Source organism: Nicotiana attenuata, chromosome 12 (assembly GCF_001879085.1).
Source record: "Nicotiana attenuata strain UT chromosome 12, NIATTr2, whole genome shotgun sequence".
In the NCBI taxonomy this organism is placed as follows: domain Eukaryota; kingdom Viridiplantae; phylum Streptophyta; class Magnoliopsida; order Solanales; family Solanaceae; genus Nicotiana; species Nicotiana attenuata.
The window spans coordinates 21,907,029-21,928,582 of record NC_032000.1 but is presented as its reverse complement, the minus strand read 5'-3'; the positions used below and the strand labels follow the sequence as shown (position 1 = coordinate 21,928,582).

Sequence of the window (21,554 nt, the reverse complement as noted above, 5' to 3'; positions counted from 1 at the left end):
TACCTCACACGGCACTCCGTAAAGATAGTGCCTCCAAATCTTCAGCGCATGAACAATGGCTGCCAGCTCTAGGTCATGAACGGGTAATTCTTCTTGCGAACCTTCAGCTGCCGCAAAGAATATGCAATTACCTTGCCACCCTGCATCAATACCACACCCAGTCCAATATGAAATGCATCACAATATACCGTATAAGATCCTGAATCTATGGGCAACACCAATACCAACACCGACGTCGTAGTCAAAGTAGTCTTGAGCTTTTGAAAGCTCGTCTCACACTTGTCTAACCATCTGAACGGGGCACCCTTCTAGGTCAACCTGGTCAACAGGGCTGCTATAGATGAAAACCCCTCTACAAACAGACGGTAATAACCCGCCAAGCCCAAGAAACTACGGATCTCCGTGGCTAAAGTAGGTCTAGGCCAGTTTTGAACTGCTTCAATCTTCTTAGGATCCACCTGAATACCCTCTGCTGATACAACATGCCCCAAGAAGGCGACTGAGTCCAACCAAAACTCACATTTTGAAAACTTAGCATATAACTAGCTATCTCTCAGAGTCTGAAGTACGATCCGAAGATGCTACTCGTGCTCCTCTCGGCTGTGGGAGTAGATCAAGATATCATCAACAAACACAATCACAAAGGAATCCATATAAGGCTTGAACACCCGATTCATCAAATCCATAAATGTTGCTGGGGAATTTGTCAGCCCAAATGTCATCACCAGAAACTTATAATGCCCATATCGAGTCCAAAAAGCTGTCTTAGTGACATCGGATGCCCTAATCCTCAACTGATGGTAGCCAGACCTCAAGTAGATCTTTGAAAACACCTTGGCACCCTGAAGCTGATCAAATAATTCATCAATCCTCGGCAATGGATACTTGTTCTTGATAGTGACTTTGTTAAACTGCCTGTAATCAATGCACATCCTCATCGATCCATATTTCTTCTTCACAAACAATACGGGCGCACCCCAGCGTGAGACACTAGTTCTATTGAAGCCCTTATCAAGCAAATCTTGCAACTACTCTTTCAATTCCTTCAACTCTGGTGGGGCCATGCGGTATGTCGGAATAGAAATGGGCTGAGTGCCCGAAACCAAGTCAATACAGAAGTCAATATCCCTGTCGGGTGGCATACCTGGCAGGTCTGCAGGAAATACCTCTGGAAACTCACAGACAACTGGTACTGAATCCATGGAAGGAACCTCTGCACTAGAATCGCGAACATAAGCCAAATAAGCTAGACACCCTTTCTCGACCATACGCCGAGCCTTCATATAAGAGATAACCCTGCTAGTAGAATGACTGGAGTCCCTCTCCACTCTAGTCGAGGCAGCCCCAACAAGGCTAATGTCACCGTCTTGGTGTGACAATCCAATATAGCGTGATAAGGTGACAGCCAATCCATCCCCAAGATAACATCAAAGTATATCATATCAAGACGCAAAAGGTCCACACTAGTCTCAAGAATCCCGATGGTAAGCACACACGAACGATAAATGCAGTTTACTATAATAGCATCTCCCACAGGTGTGGACACATACACGGGGGCACTCAAAGAATCACGGGGCACAACCAAATATGAAGCAAAATAGGATGACACATACGAATAAGTAGAACCCAGATCAAATAGAACTGAAGCATTTCTACTGCAAACTGAAACAGTACCTGTGATAACGGCGTCAGAAGACTCAGCCTCAGGTCTGGCTGGAAAAGCATAGCATCGGGGCTGGGCCCCACCACTCTGAATTGCATCTCTAAGACGGGCCCTAACTGGCTGGCCTCCACCTCTAAGAGCTTGACCTCCACCTCTAATGGCATGGCCACCACCTCTGGCTGCCTGATCCCTACCTCTAGCTGGATAAGTGGGCGGTGAAGCACCCGGTGTCGGGACCATGGCACGAGAACCCTGATGCTGAGAACTACTGGATGCACGAGGGCAAAAACGAGCAATGTGCCTCGGATAACCACAAGTATAACAGGATCTCGGCTGCTGTGATTGTCGACCCTGAAACTGACCCTGTCGACCCGAGTAACCACCCTGGAAGCTCTAGAGCGGAGGTGCACTAATAGGAGCTGGTGGTGCACTGTAGGCTAGCTGATTGGAATAATGCATATGAGGGCCACGACCACCTGAGGCATCATGGGATGCCTGGAGTGCTGAATGAAATGGCCTGGGAGGATGGCCTCTACCAAAACTACCTCGGCCTCTAGATGAGGCTCCACCGAATCCACCGGAGTGACGAGGCCTCTTGTCAGACCCCTGACTACTCCCCTGAGATAGAACCATCTCAATTCACCTGGCAACAGTGGCAGCCGTCTGAAAAGAAATCTCACTCCTAGTCTCCTTAGCCATCTGCAATCTGATAGGCTGAGCAAGTCCCTCAATAAACCACCTCACACTCTCTCTCTCTCGGTAGGAAGTAGAAGAATAGCATGACGGGCCAAATCCACAAAACGGGTCTCATACTGAGTGACGGTCATACTGCCCTGCTGGAGACGCTCAAACTGCCTACCATAATCCTCTCTTAGGGTGACAGGAAGGAACTTCTCAAGGAATAACTGAGAGAACTGGTCCCAAGTAAAAAGCAGGCGACCCAGCTGGTCTGGTCAATACAAAGTCATTCCATCATCTCTTGGCGGAACCAGTCATATGAAACACAGCAAAATCGACCCTATTAGTCTCCACTATCCCCATGTTTCGCATCACCTCATGGCAGCGGTCAAGATAATCCTGGGGGGTCCTCAGAAGGTGCACCACTATAGTGAACTGGAAAGAGATTGTTGAACTTGTCCAATCTCGATAAACCCTCGGGAGTCATAGGATGACCATCACTGGCCTGTGCCGCAACAGCTGGCTGAACTACTCCAACTGGCTGAGCTGCTGGAGTTTGATACTAGGGAGCCACCTGCTCCGGCGTGTGAGTAGCAAGAGTCTGTGCTCCTCCTCCAGCCTGAGAGACGGCTGGTGCCATAGGAAAAGTGCCAGCCTGGGCTACACTCTCCATAAGTCCCACCAAATGGACCAAAGCATCCTAATGCACTGGGGTGGCGATAAACCCCTCGGGAACCTGAGCTGGTCATGCTGGAACAGTCTGGGCTGGAGCCTCCTCATCAAACGCCACCTGAGGATCCACCTCTGGTGCTGCTGCTCGGGCTTTGGACTGAGTCCTGCCCCAGCCTCGACCTCTGGCACGGCCTCGGCCTCAACCTTTGCCCCTCGTAGAAGCTGCCGCTGGGGGCTCTGGCTGCTGCTCAGCTGAGGATGTGGTACGTGTTCTCGCCATCTGCGAGAGAACAAGAGTAGAAGAATTCAATTAGCAATGAGAGAATAAAATTGCACGACAGAGAAGAATATAAGTGACATTGTTCCTAAGCTCTGTAGCCTCTGGGAGATAAGTACAGACGTCTCCGCATCGATCCCCCTGACTCTACTAAGACTGCTCGTGAATTGTGAGACCTAGGCAACTTAGTGCTTTGATACCAACTTGTCACAACCCGGAATTCCCACTGTTGGGACCGTGATGGCGCCTAACATTCCACTTGCTAGGCAAGCCAATGTTAGAAAGTTATTAAGCCAAACACTATTCAATTCAATAAATAACAGTAATTAAGCTAAGTGAAATACAGCGAGTGCGGAATAATATAAAAGAATTTCCTCATTTACTACTACACGGATCTGGTGTCACAAATTCACGAACATTCTAAGATTTACTACAAGTAAAAGTCTTAAAGAAGTACAACTATTTTCGAAATAAAAGGAACAGTAAAATGAAATGTATGGAAGGGGACTCCAAGGTCTGCGGACGACGGAAGATCTACCTTGGGTCTCCTATCGGATGAATCCAGCAGCTAGCCTCACGATCAGCTCAAGCCGGTACCAAAATCTACACAGGAAGTGTAGAGTGTAGTATCACCACAACTGACCCCATGTACTGGATAGTGTCGAGTCTAACCTCGACGAAGTAGTGACGAGGCTATGACAAGACACCCACAAATAAACCTATGCAGTATAACAATATATGTACCAATAACAGCAATGAAAGAAACCAGACAAGTAATATCGGGAGGGGGACATTATGAGGGGATCACAAGATAAAGAATCACAACAGCAATAAGAACTTGATCAATGGATGTACCTTGCACAAATAAGAACAAGTAAACACAGTAAAGGAAATGCACGGCATCACCCTTCGTGCTTTTACCCTCAACCTCACCATATGAATCAATAGACACGACACGACATCACCCTTCATGCATTAACTCTCTCATAACATGGCACGGCATCACCTTCCGTGCATTAACACTCATAATATGGCACGACATCACCCTTCGTGCATTAACACTCACAAAACATGGCACGATATCACCCTTCGTGCATTAACAGTCTCCCTCACCAAACAATGAACAATAACAACAGGGAGATAGAAATAACCAGAACAAGTCTTACTTCAACATTTGGTTCCAGAATACCAATCTCAACTTTGAGTCAATACTCAATCAATACCAAAGTCCGTAAACATGATAAGAATGATCAACATAACGGTTAACTAGTCTAAGCATGGATAATATGATCAAGGAAAGCAACAATTACAAGAATAAGACCCACCCGCATGCTATAACCCGACCATGGTTACTCGTCACCTCACATATATGTTGTACCCAATATCTAAACACGTAGCAAATAGACAAATAGGTCCTAATCCCTCAAGCCAAGGTTAACCACGACACTTACCTCGCTTTAACTGCCAAACTCAAAGCTCAACCACGGCTTTTCCCTTCAAACAAGCCTCCAGATCAATAGAATCTAGCAACTTACCAACCAAACAATTCAAATAAAGCCTTAAGAACTACCTGTTTAACCAAAAAATAGAATTTCGGTTAAAACTAGAAATTAAGAGAAAAAATCGGGTTACTGATAATCAGGAGACGAAAAGAATAAGAAATTTTTGAGGATAATAAAGCAGTAAATAAGTTTGTATTTCAATGTAATCTCAATGATTTTTCGTGTCCCTACAAATGCTGAGACCTCCTCCTTTTATAGTTGATTTTTCTAGGAAAAGGTATAATGCCTTAGCCTTAAAGAGACAATTATGAGCATTAAATGACATTAAATGAAACGTTACACAATCATTCCTATTCAATACTGATTCGCTAACGTATTTGACATTTAATACTGAATTTAGACTCCTTTATGCCATAAGATTCATATCTTCAATTCCTTCTGACCTCCTGGCTTTAATTAAGTTAAATAGATACGAGACTCGTATCATTTGAATAGCATCTCGTGGCTATTTAACTTTCTTCTCCTCGTATCTGATATCGCCCGTGCCTCTTAACTGATCATCATGTTTTGACCATTTGACCAGTCCACGTGTCATGCCACGTCACCTTCAATATAAATTCAGTTTTTTCCCTATACACTACCCACGATTGCAAAGAATTCAATTTAGGCCATTACTGAAAAGTCAACACCCGGGCCCGCTTGGTCCAAACCCGAAATTCGGACCAAAATCCGATCACCCATTTACCCCCGAGCGCGGTTATATGATTGGTTTTGAAATTCGACCTCAATTTGAGGTCTAAATTCCCAATTTTCCAAACCCCTAGTTTCTACTCAAAAACCCCCAATTCTACCATGAAAACTCTAGATTTTAGGTTGAAAACTTGTGAAATATTTTGGAAGATAAAAAGGAGATAGGTTAGAATCACTTACCAATGATTTGGGGAAGAAGGCGTCTTTGGAAAATCGCCTCTTATGTTTCTAGGTTTGAAAATTTGAAGAATGGGAGAAAAATCTCGTCTAAGTCATTTTTACCTAGCGGCAGATGTCGCAAATGCGATCTGGGCTTCGCAAATGCGAGAAAAGTTTCGCAAATGCGAAACTCCCATATTCCTGTTGCCTTCGCAAATGCGAACAAAATGTTCGCAAATGAGGAAATCCGAGGATCGCAAATGCGAAGATGTCCCTCCCAGCCCACTGCTCGCAAATGCGATGGCCTGTTCGCAAATGCGAGGCTCGCATTTGCGAGCCAGACCTCGCAAATGAGAAGTCTGCAGATCTGGTGCATCAATTTCTAGTTTTCCTAAGTTCCAACACTCTATAGCCTATCCGAAACTCACCCGAGCCCTCGGGGCTCCAACCCTAACATGCACACAAGTCCTAGAACCTCATACGAACTTGTTCGCGCGATCAAATCGCCAAAATAACACCTAGAACTATGAATTGGATACCAAATCGAATAAAAATTTTGAAAGCTTTAAAACCTCTATTTTCACAACCGGACGTCCGAATCACGTCAAACTAACTCCGTTTATCACCAAATTTCACAGACAATCCATAAATATTATATTGGACCTGTACCGGGCTCCGAAATCAAAATACGGACCCGTTATCAACAAGGCCAAACATCAATCAATTCTTAAAACCATTAAACTTTCAGACTTTTAATTTTCAACAAAAATTTATAACTCGAGTTAGGGACCTCTGAATTCGATTTCGGGCATATGCCCAGATCCCATATTTCAATACGAAACCACCGTGACCGTCAAAATACGGGTCCGGTTCTGTTTACTCAAAACGTTGACCGAAGTCAACTAAAATTAACTTTTAAGACAAAAATTCTTATTTTTATTAGTTTTTAGCATATAAGCCTTCCGGATCATTACCCGGACTGCACACGCAGATTGAGGAAGGTTAAAATGAGGTTCTAAAGGCTTCGAAACATAGAGTTTGGTTCTAATACATAAGATGACCTATCGAGTTATCACACTTTCGGTTCTACCGAATATTCTGTACACCTCTGTTTCTTTTGATGATACATATATATATATATATTGTGTTAATCACCAACACTTTTCCATTAGGTTATGGAAAAGTTAGAAACAGTAGTTTACGTTTTTTCAAGTGCATTCCACAGTAGAATTTTATGAAAAATTACAAATCCCATTCTAAATGGGTATGCGTAACGTGAGTGCGCGTCCTTCATGGACTTTCCATGTCCAACTCCAACTTGGATAAAAAAATCTTTATTAATATTATATACATCATTATATATATACAAATATTAATTATGGGTACTATATATATATATATATATATATATATATATATATATATATATATATATATATATATATATATATATATATATATATATATATATATATATATATATTCCAACCAAGAGATATAATTTAATTTTCTGTTTCAAATAGAAAAGTTCAAATTATTCACAATATTAATTATATCCTATGTGCTAGCAAAGAATATAATAATATTTCATTTAGACTAATAAACTAAATATATTTGAATAATTAAATTCTTAATTTAATTGTCAAATAATGAAGTAATTAATCTTTCAGCAAAAATCAGAACACTCGTTAGTGTGCGACTCCATAGGTTCAATACTAAGCCGGTAGTAAACTGATTACATCAATATACTAATCAAGGGTGGCGTCTAGCAACACTCCTTAACGAATGGATAGCATGAAGTATACAATTTACTCTAAAGAACCTGTAGAAGAATAATGTAGTAATTCCTTCTGTCCTTATAGCTCTGGGTCACCCTAAGATATGGTTCAACTGTCAAATCCTAAAAGGCGACCAATATGTGCTCATGTCAAGTATAATCGACCATTGAATGACCTAAGAAACTCTTTTCTTCTTTTATTCAATTGCCCTGGCAGAGGTCTTAATTTGGTCGTTTATAATTCATGACAACATGGAGCTTAAACTCATTACCAAGAGTTGACAGATTCCATCTTGATCAATCACTAATTCTACAAGCATTTAATCATACCCAATATCCTTTCAACTATCGCCCTAGGGCCGTGTCTGATATCAAAGCACAATAAATAACTTGTCAATTACTATGACGATCTCAAGTCAAAGGAAACTCTTACATCACATTCTTCAAAAGAATATCCTATTGACAGATTATGGTAATTCTAATCATTAGCAATTATCCAATGAGCCGGTTCAATGATCATATCTCTATATGCATCATCTATCTATGTGATTTAGTTAATGAGATCAACTAATCTTTATCCAATAAAGACGATCACATAAATATTGATCTAACCGGATTATTAATGTCCAAATTAACAATCCTATGATCAAGAACAAATTTCGATTAAACTATAAGAAACTTCACTCTCATATCCTGATCTCCATCACAATGTCAAGTCTCAAAATTTAATCAAGGACCTTATCAAGTTAATCAAGCAATTATTAATAACTATGATAAAAGAATATCAGATGCCATATATTTTTATATCACATGACGTTCAGAAAATATGTTCAGATCATCAAAATGAGATTTGATCTATGGCATATCTATTATATCCCTGACAACTATAACTTTTGTACGATCTTTATTCTACCTATTTTCATAAATTATTCACAAGTTTTGTAGGATTGACAAATCTTACCTTATTTACCAATTATGCTGGCGTATCATAACTTATAATTTTCATTGTACCTATCTTATTTAATTGTTTATCAATCTTGATGGATTGATAAATCTTGCATATACTTAAATTGTTTAGAAATTTTCCTCAAATCATTTGTTTCTTAAGAAAATTAAAGTTTAGTAGCCACACTACTATTTAGCTATTAGCATTTTTGTTTGTTTTATGAGAAAAATGAAGGGAACCTTCGAGCTATGGTATAGTTGTCTTGACCTATATGTTACGCAATCGAATCGATGCCACAGGTTCGAGCCGTGTAAGCAATCACTAATGCTTGCATTATTAGATTAGGCTGTTTACATCACCCTCCTTGAATGACTATTTTCCAGACCGCGAATGCAGGATGCTTTGTCCACCGATGACCCAACTACATTTTTTACTAGAAAAATGATCTTTTTGCATGGCCAATAAGAAAGAGGGAGCAGCCTACTGGATGCTCTGACTGGGTCTATACTCTGTATATACACATCCCAAGTTTTGAAACTTGCCCAAGTTCCATACTAATGGCGATAAGAACTCTTCTTCGCGCCAGAATTAGTACTCACTATTTCGCCCTCACAATCTTCCATCACAATCACACACCACCCACGAAATCCAAAATCTTCCCACACTATCCCCTTCCATTATTCTCTGCTCATCACTTCACATGCCTTTTGCACAGAGCTAATTTCACTTCCACCACAGACCCACAACACTCTAATTCCCACCTAATAAGTGAACTCTCTCGCATCCTAAGCGATCACAGAAATCCCCACAACGACATTGAATCAGCTCTCAATCCATTCTCCGACAAGATTTCGGCTAACATAGTTGAACAAGTCCTTAAACGCTGCAAAAATCTTGGGTTTTCAGCTCACAGATTCTTCATATGGGCAAATAAGTTATCGGGTTTTCTTCATAGTAAAGAAAGCTATCACATTCTTGTTGATATTTTAGGAAGTAGCAAACAGTTTCCTTTGTTATGGGACTTTCTTGTTGAGTTAAAAAGGAACAAATCTTGTGAATTGGGTCAAGATATTTTCTGGATTGTCTTTAGGTCTTATAGTAGAGCTAATTTACCTGTTGATGCCATTAGGAGTTTTGATAAAATGATTGATTTTGGGATTACACCGAGTGTAGTGGATGTTGATCAGCTTTTGCTTGCATTGTGTAAAAGAAAGCATATGAAAGAAGCGAAGCAGTTCTTTGATAGAGTTAAAGATGAATACATGCTGAGTGTGAAATCTTACAGCATTATGATGAGGGGCTGGGGAGAAACTGTAGAAGTAATTGAGGCACAGAAACTGTTTGATGAAATGCTTGAGAGAGGTTCGTCAGTTGATTTGTTAGCTTATAACAGCATTTTGGAGTCACTGTGTAAGGCTGGAAAAATGGATGATGCCTATAACTTGTTCGTGAAGATGAGGTCCATGGGACTAAAACCTGATGCTTTTACATATGCAGTTTTTATTCGTGCTTATTGTGTAAAGGATGATATTCATTCAGCTTTTAGGGTCCTTGATCGGATGAAAAGGTACAAACTTGTGCCTAATGTATTTACGTACAACGTGATCATCAAGAAGCTCTGCAAGAGTGACAAGGTTGAGGATGCTTACCAACTGATAGATGAGATGATTGACCGTGGGGTAAAACCTGATTGTTGGAGTTATAATACAATCCTTGCTTTTCATTGTGATCATAATGAAGTCAATTTGGCACTTAGGCTGATCTCAAAAATGGAGAAGAATGGTTGCCTTCCAGATCGGCATACATATAACATGGTGCTTAAAATGCTCGTAAAGGTCGGAAGGTTTGATAGAGTTGAGAAAGTATGGGAGAGTATGGAAGGCAGGAAATTTTATCCTTCAGTCTCAACGTACGCTGTTATGATACATGGTCTCTGTCAGAAGAAAGGCAAACTTGAGGAAGCATGTAAATATTTTGAAATGATGATAGATGAAGGGATCCCACCATATGGGGAAACCTGTGAATTAATTCGTAATAAACTTATAGGCTTAGGATTTGCAGAGCAAACAGAGATTCTTGCGGATAAAATGGAAAGAAGTACTTCTTGTTTAATTCAAGAGCTAACAAATGTTATGAGAAGAAACAAGTCCCGTGCCAGATTGAGACGTGAAAAAGAATGCTCTAATAGTGATGAGTAAAGGAGTTCAATGTGCCTCAATCCCTTTGGTCAAGGTGATACATATTCTTAATGCCTGTTGTTTGTTTGCCGCCGCATGCTTGACATTTCTCTGTTTGCTTTTACTTGTAGCAGCTAGTGATGCTGACTTTGTCGTTCTTGGAAGCTATTTCTCGCCGAGATGACAAACTGTATCCTAAGAGGCAAAACTTGTCCTAACTGATCTTTGTAATAGCAAGCTGTAGCCAAAAAGGTGTTGTGATGAGTTTCTTGATCCGTAGCCAAATAAATGACTCTATTTGCTTGTAAAGGATCTAGTTATGGTCCAACAGAAAAGTACCAGGTTTGCAAGAATGTTGACCTCAAGTTGCATAACGAGCTTATTTGAGGTTCTATGAATGGATATGTGGATTTGGACAATTGGCTCTCTCAGTAAAGGACGAAGGACATGTAGTTATCACTTGGATTCCCAGGTTAAAATTGGGCTCTGAAATGCTATCCTTAAGCCACTTCGCTGAAGAGACATCACTTTTCAAGAATAAACAAGGGCAGCAAGATTGTTAGCTATTTAAATGAGCCTGTCAACCATTGCTGGAAGACACCTATAAGAGTTTCCTTTATTGTTTGTAAATCAGTGCATTTTTGAAATGCTATCCTTCTGTGTTTTTGTTGGGACTTCTGAAGTAACTGTTGAATCCGGGGGTTTTTTTGGAGATGCAAACACATTATTAATGAATGTGCTGTTTCTGCATCTATTGTAGTTTCTAGTTTCTGGAGTTACTAGATCAAAGCTGGTGGTGATGTGATTCTGGAGTGTTGTATCAGTCTATGATTGCAGATGTGATGGTCAAACAGTTGGTTGCTTGGGAATCGACCAAGAAGGGAAATTGCAACAGGTGGTTACCAGTTCATAGAACAATCCTCCAAAAATTTAGAAGCATGTTCCTTTAGGTAAGGTTTGCTTTTTCATTGATATTTTCTTTTTAAATAATAATGTTCTCCCCAGTCACTAGGTAAGGTGATAATGAAAATAATTGCTTAAATCCTTTGGAGGATCTGATGTTTTTGTAGCTTGTAAGTCATTTTTACTTATATTTACGTCGTCGTTTAGGTTATCCAGCCTTTCATATTACCCAGTACCCACCCATACCCCTCATCCCAAGTGGTAGACTGGTCAATTTTATCTTTACAAGATGAATTACAAGGCTTTTGATTGTCATGGTTCAAACTATTTTTAAGGTTTGGCAACTTATTTGACATATTCAAATATTATTTTAAGATGCAAACAAAAGCTGCTAGTGCCATAGCCAGCTTATGGGCGAATGTATTTTCAGATATCTAGTACTCTTCTTTTCTTGATCTCCTCCACCCTTCAAAACAACAACAGCTATAGGGGTCGGCTATATGAATCCTTGCTATCCATTTTGCTCCATTTAGACCTGTTTCGTGCAAATAGTTAATAAATTAGCTTCTCTAACCTTTAGAAGTTCTCTATATTTTCTACTGGCATACAAATCTCAGAACAAGATTAAAAAAAATTCCTACCGACATTGGTCTAACAAGAGTGTACCAACAAAAAATTTCCAACCCCCCCCCCCCCCCCCCCCTAAAAAAAAAAAAGTTCTTTTCGCAATAGAAAGATTTGATTGTGTTAAGTCAGTGATAAAGAAATAAAAATGTTCACCTTCTTTGTCTGTTATCGTCGCCCGGAAGCTACTTCGGAGTTTTCTAAGAGGTGGGTTAAAATAAGTACACTTAGATTGGATAAGTCTTTGATCTACTATCATTGCCCAATAAGGGCTGTTTTCTTCTTCTTCTTCTATTTTTTTTGAAAGAAAAATGGTAAGAGGAGCAGCATGAGTCTAATTATAAACTACATTATTGCTAACTGAAAAACAGGGTACTACTTTTATTCTTTATAGTAATATATTGATAGGATAGTAGGGAAAATTTGAGAGTACTGACTAAACTGCTTGGGCTGCAAATATTAATTATACTCTTCAATTCTCTGATTGATGGGTGAAAAAAGAGTTATGGTGCAATTATAACTGTACTTGACTGCTTGTAACCTTTTCATATAGGGGTTCTGATTTTTCTAAGTCAAACATATGACTGCCTATAATTCAAGACACTCGGATTTGGTTTTTGTTGTTGAAATGCTGCAGCTGTTCCAGCATTGGGTGATGGGTGTATTCGAGTAGATTGCTATGGTAGGCTGATTCAGATGAGGAGGGATGTGTATCACAATTAGAAAAGTTACAGGAATGTCTTGCCAACTGATACATGCTGGTAAAATTCTAGCTCAATTTTGCAAGGATGCCCGTAATATGCAGTTGTGTGATGGTGTTGGAATAGCTCTTTCGCTGAAAGCTACTTTGTTTTTTTCTTTTTTGATAAGTTGCTGAATTCTACTCTTGATTTGCCCAAGTTTGAAGTGGCTGCATACTTGAATGAATCAATATAATCAATTTTCTGAGCTTTATTTTTGTTACATCATTTTCTTTTCTGTTGGAATTTTGTAGGCTAAAGGTACTTAATGAGTCTTTTAGGATCCTTATGGTCTTTGAGTTGTTGAATCATTATGGTCTCTTGTGTTATCAACAGGACAATTGTCTTCTTGAACCTATGTGGCTTTACATTCTTTAGAGATTCCTTCTGAATCTAGCATTTGTTGACTACTCTATCTGATCATCACTCTGAATGACTTTTTGGCATCATATTTTTGTAGTTTTGTTGGTATATTTGACATAAAGTGACGAAACTATTTCTTCCAACTTGAATGGCTTTGCTGAAGTGGTAAAGGAGCTTTCGGATGACATTGCATCAAAAGAACATGCAAGAGTTGATTGCAGTAAACTTTATTGAGAACGTTCTTTGTGCTGGAGCATGTTGTTTTCAATCGCTCTCTGCATTGAGTCAAAGGAGGGTTCCTTATCTCAAAAAGAATAAAAAAAAAAAGAAAAAAAAAGAAACAAGAAACAAGAAAAGAGAATGATTTGAAGAAAGTATAGGTACTAACTGGTAACTAAAGTTTCCTTGAAATCCTTAGACCGATCATTTCTGCAGGCTGCTCTTCAGAGGATTTAGTTATTCATTACGAGTAATGCTTATTCTAACTTTTTCATTTGGCGTACTTGTTATTTCAATATCTTAGGTACCCTGCTGCATGCAAAAGCTGCACTTTCATTCTCGTTATAGCACTTTGCTTTAACAGAGCATTGGAGAAGAAAGCATTTGAGCTTCTACAAGCTACCAGAATCCTTCTTATCACTTCATGTGCGATTTCAGTCTGACATGGTAGCTTACAGTTAACGTGAGTACTCCAGTCTTTCTCCTATATTGGTAAATCATATAGAAGCTCGGCGGGGGGATATGAAACCTTGGATCTAATAAATGGCTCATATTTGGAGAAGCAGTGGGAAGTGCCCTTTTACACCAAATGGAACTGCCCTCATCCTTCAGGCTCTGTTCATTCCTACAGAACTAACTATTTATTTGGCAACTGGTGATGGCCTGATGGAACTTGGGGGATAACCTCTTGTCGAGAGGAGTTACTATCCGAACATATTACTGGCTACTTACTATCCGAACATATACATGGATAAGATGGTTGCAGCAATGCGAGCTTTTAAGGGGTTGCATAAGACACCCTCACACTGTTCTTTAGCAGGACGGCTTTGGCAGTTGTTAACCTATCAGGAGCTGCAATTAGCAAGTTGTGGTGGAATTTATTTGTGAAAAAAAGATAAACTTTGGGTAAAATGAATACATGCTAACTATGGGAAAAAGAGGGATATCCTGGAAGAAACACCAAAGCAGGCATCTTGGGTTGTTTAAAAGGTTATGAATGCCAGGAAATTCTTCATTGAGGCTGGAGATCAATCGATAGAAATAAGGAGAATACAGAGGTTTTCTATTAAAGTTGTCTATCATAAGCTAAGAGGGGAGTTTCCATTTATTTCCAAAGGTTACATGGAGGAGATTGGTATGTAATAACCAAGGCATGTGGAGTTTCATATTAGAGAAGTGGAGAATGAATGTTAACAAAGTATGTCCAGTATGACATTGCAGATTAAAGTGTGGCACACTTGGTCTTTGCCTGGTGGCACATTCATTAAGTGTGGCACACTTAATGAATGTTAACAAAGTATGTCCAGTGTGTGACATCGCAGATTAAGGTGTGGCACACTTAGTCTTTGCCTGGTGGTTCTCAACCCATATCTGGGAAGCTACTAGTGTGGCAGGACATTGACAGAGATTTTATGGGCTGATAGGCAGAAATATCTGTTAGTCAAACTGTAATGCTATAATATAAAGAAACAGTAATATTTCTGGAACAATAAAAACAGAAAACAGGAGTAGTATAGCAGAAATGTATATATATAATTAGAAGCGCAATCTCAAAATATAATTCGGAAAAGATCGAGCCCACTGAATGTACTGTGTGTCCTTAAGGAAATTATTCCCCTCAAGTACCCAAGGTTTTGGAATATTATCCTCCCAGTATAGAACTATTTAACTCAGCACTGTATTGGTACCAAAAACTCTGATGAACTTCGAACCACTCAATGGTTGTAAAACACACTGGAAAATTTTGTGCATAAGAAGAAGAAGATCAGAAAATTTCGTACGAAAAGATTTTAGGATCAAGACATATTTATAGCTTTCCTGGCACTGTTTCTGAAAAGGATTGCAACCTTTCAGAAACAACCATGGCTGTTGGAACAGGTGGAAATATTTTTGTTTGAAATATTGCGGGAAAAAGGATTTAAAATAATCTGGGTAAGAAACGGACCAGGTCGCGTCGTGGATCCTGGGTTATTTCGGGTTGAATTTTCGTTAATTAATTAAATAATTGAAAGAAATTTTGTCCAAAAATATTAATCAATCACTCGTTGACCAAATCCGAAGCCGAAGCCGAGAGCAACGATGACGGCGACGCGAAACTTACTTTCTTTCCAACCCATTTAACACCAAGAGAAGTGCTTTCTCAATATAAGCACATTAACTTTTCTTTCCACCACCAATGAGGGATACTTTGCTCTTTCCAAAGTAAAAGGGAGCTCACTTTCTCTCCACTTTCTTCCCTCCATTCCCCATTCACTAATCTTTAATCCCAACAATACCCCACATGAATAGGGAATGGCTATAAGGCAAAGGAATGGACGGACGAGTATGTGATTTACATGCAATGATTAATTGCATCTGGATAAGTAGGTTTCCCTTTGAACTTTCCGTAGTGAACTTATACCGGATATACTCGGTCAATTGATAGATTTGATATCTTTGAACCGTCGTGCTTTGTTGTATACCTAGACAATATAAGTCACATAATCAACCCTTAACCATCTATGGTTCTCACGGTTTTGTTCGTTTCAGCCATGAACACTGCCTGGTTTCATGAGTGCAAAGACTTTCATTCCCCTTGAAGCGGCTTACACTTCACACTCACAAAGGTGATTTCTAAACGTGTAATCCTATAGACACATTATCTGATCATTTCCTGCCAGACTTAGCAAATCATTAAAAAAAACTTTAAGCTTTATTGACTCATCAAAACCCTTAGTGCTTTACCCTGATTTTTAAACATTGTCTTCATCACGAGAATGGGTTGAGTTATTTGACGATGTTGAACCGTCTTTCATAACTTTGTTTGATCTCTTTGAACCTAGCTCTTAGGATCTCGAGTCTGCTAGGTAGAGTTATCGCCATGATGACTTGTCCTAGGTCTTAACCCCATTCCCTTTGATGATCTTTCAACCGCCTTTCTAGATAGGCCTTTTGTAAGTGGATCCGACACGTTATCTCTTGACTTTACATAGTCAATAGTGATAACACCACTAGAGAGTAGTTGTCTAACGGTATTGTGTCTCCGTCGTATGTGACGAGATTTTCCGTTATACATAACGTTCTCTACCCTGCCTGTTGCCGCTTTACATGTAGATGCCAAAGGTTTGGGCCAAAATGGAATATCTTCCGAGAAATTCCGGAGCCATTCAGCTTCTTCACCGGCCTTATCTAAAGCAATGAATTCAGATTCCATTGTAGAACGGGCGATGCACGTTTGTTTGGATGATTTCCAAGACACTGCTCCACCCCCAATTGTGAAAACACATCCACTTGTGAATTTAACTTTAGAAGATCTGGTAATCCAATTTTCATCACTATATCCCTCGATCACGGAGGGATATTTGTTATAATGCAGAGCATAATCTTGAGTATGTTTCAGATACCCTAAAACTTGTTTCATTGCCATCCAATATATTTGATTGGGATTACTTGTAAACCGACTCAGTTTGCTAATAGCACATGTTATATCTGGTCGCGTACAATTCATGATATACATCAAACTTCCCAATACTCTTGCATAGTTCAGTTGTGAGTCACTTTCACCTTCATTCTTTTGAAGTGCATAATTCACGTCAATTGGAGTCTTTGCAATATAGTGAGACTGTAATAATGCTAGACCTTGTGGAGTCTTGTGAATTCTAATTCCTAAGATCATATCAGCAACTCCTAAGCCCTTCATGTCGAATTTGCTGGCTAGCATACGTTTAGTAGCATTTATATCTACCATGTTTTTGCTCATTATCAACATGTCATCAACATATTCTTGAGTGTTTTTAATGTAAACACATTTGTCACACTCGTTGATTTTAAACCCATTTGCCAACATTGTTTGGTCAAATTTGGCATGCCATTATTTTGGTGCTTGTTTAAGTCCATAAAGCGACTTAACAAGTTTGGACACTTCTTTTTCTTTAGCCGAAACCACAAAACCCTCAGGTTGTTCCATGTAAATCTCTTCCTCCAATTCTCCATTTAAGAAAGATGTTTTAACATGCATTTGATGAATTTCAAGACCATACACGGCCGCTAGTGCCACTAACACCCTAATAGATATTATCCTCGTTACTAGCGAGTAAGTGTCAAAGTAATCAAGGCCTTCCTTTTGTCTATAACCTTTGACATCAAGTCTTGCCTTATATTTGTGAATAGTGCCATCAGCTTTCATTTTCCGTTTAAAGATCCATTTCGAACCTAAAGGCTTATTTCCTGGCGAAAGATCAACCAATTCCCATGTATGGTTATCCAAAATTGATTGAATCTCACTATTAACTGCCTTTTTCCAAAATACTGAATCAGAAGATGACATAGCTGCTTTGAGTTTGAGGCTCATTTCAAGCAAGAATGTCACAAAATCTGGTCCAAAGGAAGTAAATGTTCTTTGACGTTTGCGGCGCCTTGGATATTCTTCACTTGGAGTATTTTCCTTTGGTTCTTCCCATGGTCTTTTAGGTCTTTCACTTAACGACTCGCATTCAGTTTTATACGGATAGACGCTTTCAAAGAATTCAGCATTATCTGATTCAATTACCGTATTAACATGAATTTCGGGATTATCAGATTTATGAACCAAAAACCGACATGCTTTACTGTTTGTAGCATATCCAATGAAAACACAATCTACAGTTTTGTTGATACCCAATTTTTCCCTGTATATTTTTATATACAAAATACCTTTCAAATATCATATGAATGCATATATAAGTATGTCCAAGAATTTTCCTATTTTTCTTTAATTTTTAAAGATTGTTAAACCAATTTTATTGCCATATTTTATCAATAAAAATCAATAACTATTCCCCAAATGATCATTTTTGTGATTCATTTATTGTATTTTCATATTTATACCAAAATAGCTAAGGTAATTTTTGCACATTTTTTACAAATTTATTTAGTATTTTAAGGCTAAATTGCATATAATTGCAATATTAGCCTGTTTTAAGAATTAATTGCGTTTATAATTATAAATTTGATTCTAGTATTTTTAATCTAATATTTATATATTATTAATTAATTTAGTACCTTTAATTTGTCTGCAGAAATCATTTTACTATTTTTATAAAATAAAAAGGGAAAATTGGCTATTTAAAATCTAGTCCTATTTATTTCAATTTTAGCCCAAATCAACCACCCCAATTAACCCAATTTCAATCTCAATCGGACCGGACCAATTCCTAAACTACCCGCCCATGACCCAATGTAATCCAACCCGCGCCGGCTCTCCAATAAATCCAGGCCGTTGATCAAAAGGATCAACGGCCACGATCCCTCCATTCCTTTTTTAACCCACCAACACCCCTTAACCCTAAATCATTTTCACCTAAACAGCCCCTTTGAATCCCTTCACCCCCTCAAACTCTCTCGAACCTCCTCTGAACCTTAATCGTCTCACCATCTCCCACCGTGAAACCCACCGGAATCCATGGCTTCCCAGGCTGTGAGAGCCCTATACTCACCTCCTATTGCTCATATATGCTTGATACCTGCAGATTCGAGGCCTGACCTCGAAGGTTCGAACCCAGACCTCCGTCGATTCGAAGTTCTCCAGCCATCTCCGGCCTTGCTCCGGCGTACTATAGTTGTTTGAGCCTGTTTCTAACCTCTCCGACTCAGATCGGTGACCTTTAAAAGCCTTTCTCGTTTCTAGGGTTCTTCTGAAACCCTAACTCTCCGAGGTTTTCTCCGATTTCTTTAGATTCGTTGTATATCTGTGCTTTCCTTGAGTTTTTCAAACGATTTTCCTAACTTTTCTTTCGAAATTACTTCTTTTTTTTAAAATCTTTCTTTCCGATCTAGGATTTTCAGAAAAAATGTTTAAGTGTTTCACTGAATTTCTTTTCTTTTTGTGTATTTACCTCTACTGTGCTCCTATGTTTTTATCTACCACGTTCTTGTATATCTGTTCTTGTACGTTCTTCTACTGAGTTTCATACTCCGTTCTTGTATGTGTTTTATACGCTCCATGCTTGTATGTTCCGCTACCATGTTTTCCGTACTGTGTTCTCATATGCTTTTCTATTATATTCTTCTTCTACTATGTTCCAGCATGTTTCTCCTATTGTACTTTCCTGCTAAGTTCCTAAGTTTCCTTACTTTCCTTCTACTAAGCCCTGTTTAATTTTCTTCTGAAAAACTTCTTAAGCATGTTTACTGCTCTTATCAGTGTTTTCCTCTATTTTTCTTCGAGTGCTTCTACTGTGTTTTGCCTGTTACCTTGAGTTTTGTTGTTGATAGAAGCATGCAAGAGGTTTCAGTTCTTCTCTGAAACCTCTGAGCCTGCTTCGACCACTTGTCTTCTCATCTATGTACTTGATTCAAGGCAGAAACCCTAAAATTTGGGGGTTCTGCCAGGTTTGATCATATATTTGATTGAACTAGGGTTTTATTTTAGAACCCCTAACTCTTCGAGTCTTTGAATTGAGTTTGGGCTTCCTTGTTTTCATGTGATTTTGACCTTTTTACTAAAACTCTTCTACACTGGATTTCTCTATAGATTTTACAATAACATGCCAGTCTTCTTTCATGCTCACATGCTCTTTATATATGATGAATTTCCCTCTAAATGATTTTCGAATTTGCAATTAGTTCAAGCTTCCTTCTGAATATAGCCTGATTGAGTTCTTTCCATTGTTTACTGATTTTTCTCTGTTACTCGACCTAAGTAAAACCCTTTTCCATCTTTCTGACTTGGTTCATTCATACAAAATCTCGGACCCTTTTGATTTACTGGTTGTTAATTGATCTCCTTACCTTATTTGCACAAACCGTGTATTGTCAAAACCTCGTCCTTAAATAACTTTTATGTACTCACCCCTAATTGCCTACTTTGCACAAAATGTTTGATTAATTTCTTTCCTTAATTGGTTTATACCCGTTTGAATCTGAATCCCTTAATTAAAAGGGAGTCTTGTGTAATTGATTGACAATCAGTTCTTCAATTATTTTCTTACCTTATTTCCTCATGACTTTTACACTATAAATACACGATTCATTAACACACAACACACATGATTAACAATCCTCCACTACTACTTTACAATCTCTTCTGAACTCTTACTAGCACTCTCTTCTTGTCTATTCTGTGGCTTTCACATGACTACTGCACTTTCTTTTTGTTTGTTTCCTTTGAAACTAGTATATTCTAATTTAATTTTCAGCATCACCACAATGTGTTTACTTACAGCTTTCTACATCTATGTCTACTTTATTACTTCTGCAGATTTAAATACTTAAACTAGCATGTTGTTTTCTTTGCTTGTTTCTGTTATGAACCCCTCCTCCCTATTCCCTTTGTGTGCTTTGAGTTACAGTTTAAAACATGGCAATATGCAAGTTATTGACTATGGATTAAACTTGATCCCTTAGGGGACCCTGACATCTAAACAATGTGTTCCAGTAGGCTTATGGGTGTGCCAGCATCTCCCATTGTTGGGTTATGCCTACTAGCCTGCTCTTTACTTCTTGNGTTCCTAAGTTCTGCCCCCCTCTTGTGAGCCTTGCCTTGGGACCTTGAGTTCCCTCTGAACTTGGGCACTTGAGGGCTGTCTTTTCCGCACTGCACTATGTCCTAGTCTGGTAATGTATTTGGGGTGTAAGCACTGCCCGGAGTTCATGTGAGGCTCTTAGGGAACTCTGACACACCCCAAATGAGAGAAAGGCTTTGAAATCTGATCTTTGGAGTTGGTTTACTCATACTTTAGACAGGAAGTCTGAATCAGGCTCTCCTTGGTTGTAATTTTCAATTCCTAATGTATTTTTTTTATTTTCTTTGGACTGTAATTACTTTGTAGTAAACTTTCGGGGATGGTTAGTGAAAAGGGAGGGGTAACCATGCATGTAAAAAGAGTAGATAACTTGCCTATAGGAATCTCTAATTTCAGCATTTTTCATATAGCTACCATACCTAAAAGATTTCTGCATTTTCATATAGCTACCATGATATAAGATTCTTGCATTTTTCATGCCTATAAGCATTTCTGCATTCTCATTTAGTTACCATGTCTGTAAGGACTTCTGCATTCTCATTTAGTTACCATGTCTATAAGAACTTCAGCATTCTCATTTAGATGCCATGACTATAGGGATCCTGCACTTCCATGTAGATATT

At 38.9% G+C, this 21,554-nt stretch overlaps 1 protein-coding gene across 3 annotated transcripts; it reads left to right on the top strand.

Moving 5' to 3' along the window:
- On the top strand, window positions 8,940-15,050 carry LOC109235414 (pentatricopeptide repeat-containing protein At1g52640, mitochondrial-like). 3 transcript variants are annotated; one of them, XM_019401512.1, is made up of 3 exons: window positions 8,940-10,656; window positions 10,736-11,551; window positions 12,682-15,050. In XM_019401512.1, exon 1 carries the CDS (start codon window positions 8,982-8,984, stop codon window positions 10,620-10,622), a length of 1,641 nt encoding a protein of 546 aa, XP_019257057.1. In that variant the 5' UTR covers window positions 8,940-8,981; the 3' UTR covers window positions 10,623-10,656; window positions 10,736-11,551; window positions 12,682-15,050. The 3 variants fall into 3 exon arrangements, with proteins under 3 accessions (XP_019257057.1, XP_019257056.1, XP_019257055.1); XM_019401511.1 differs by having other exon boundaries at window positions 8,940-11,551; window positions 12,766-15,050; XM_019401510.1 differs by having other exon boundaries at window positions 8,940-11,551.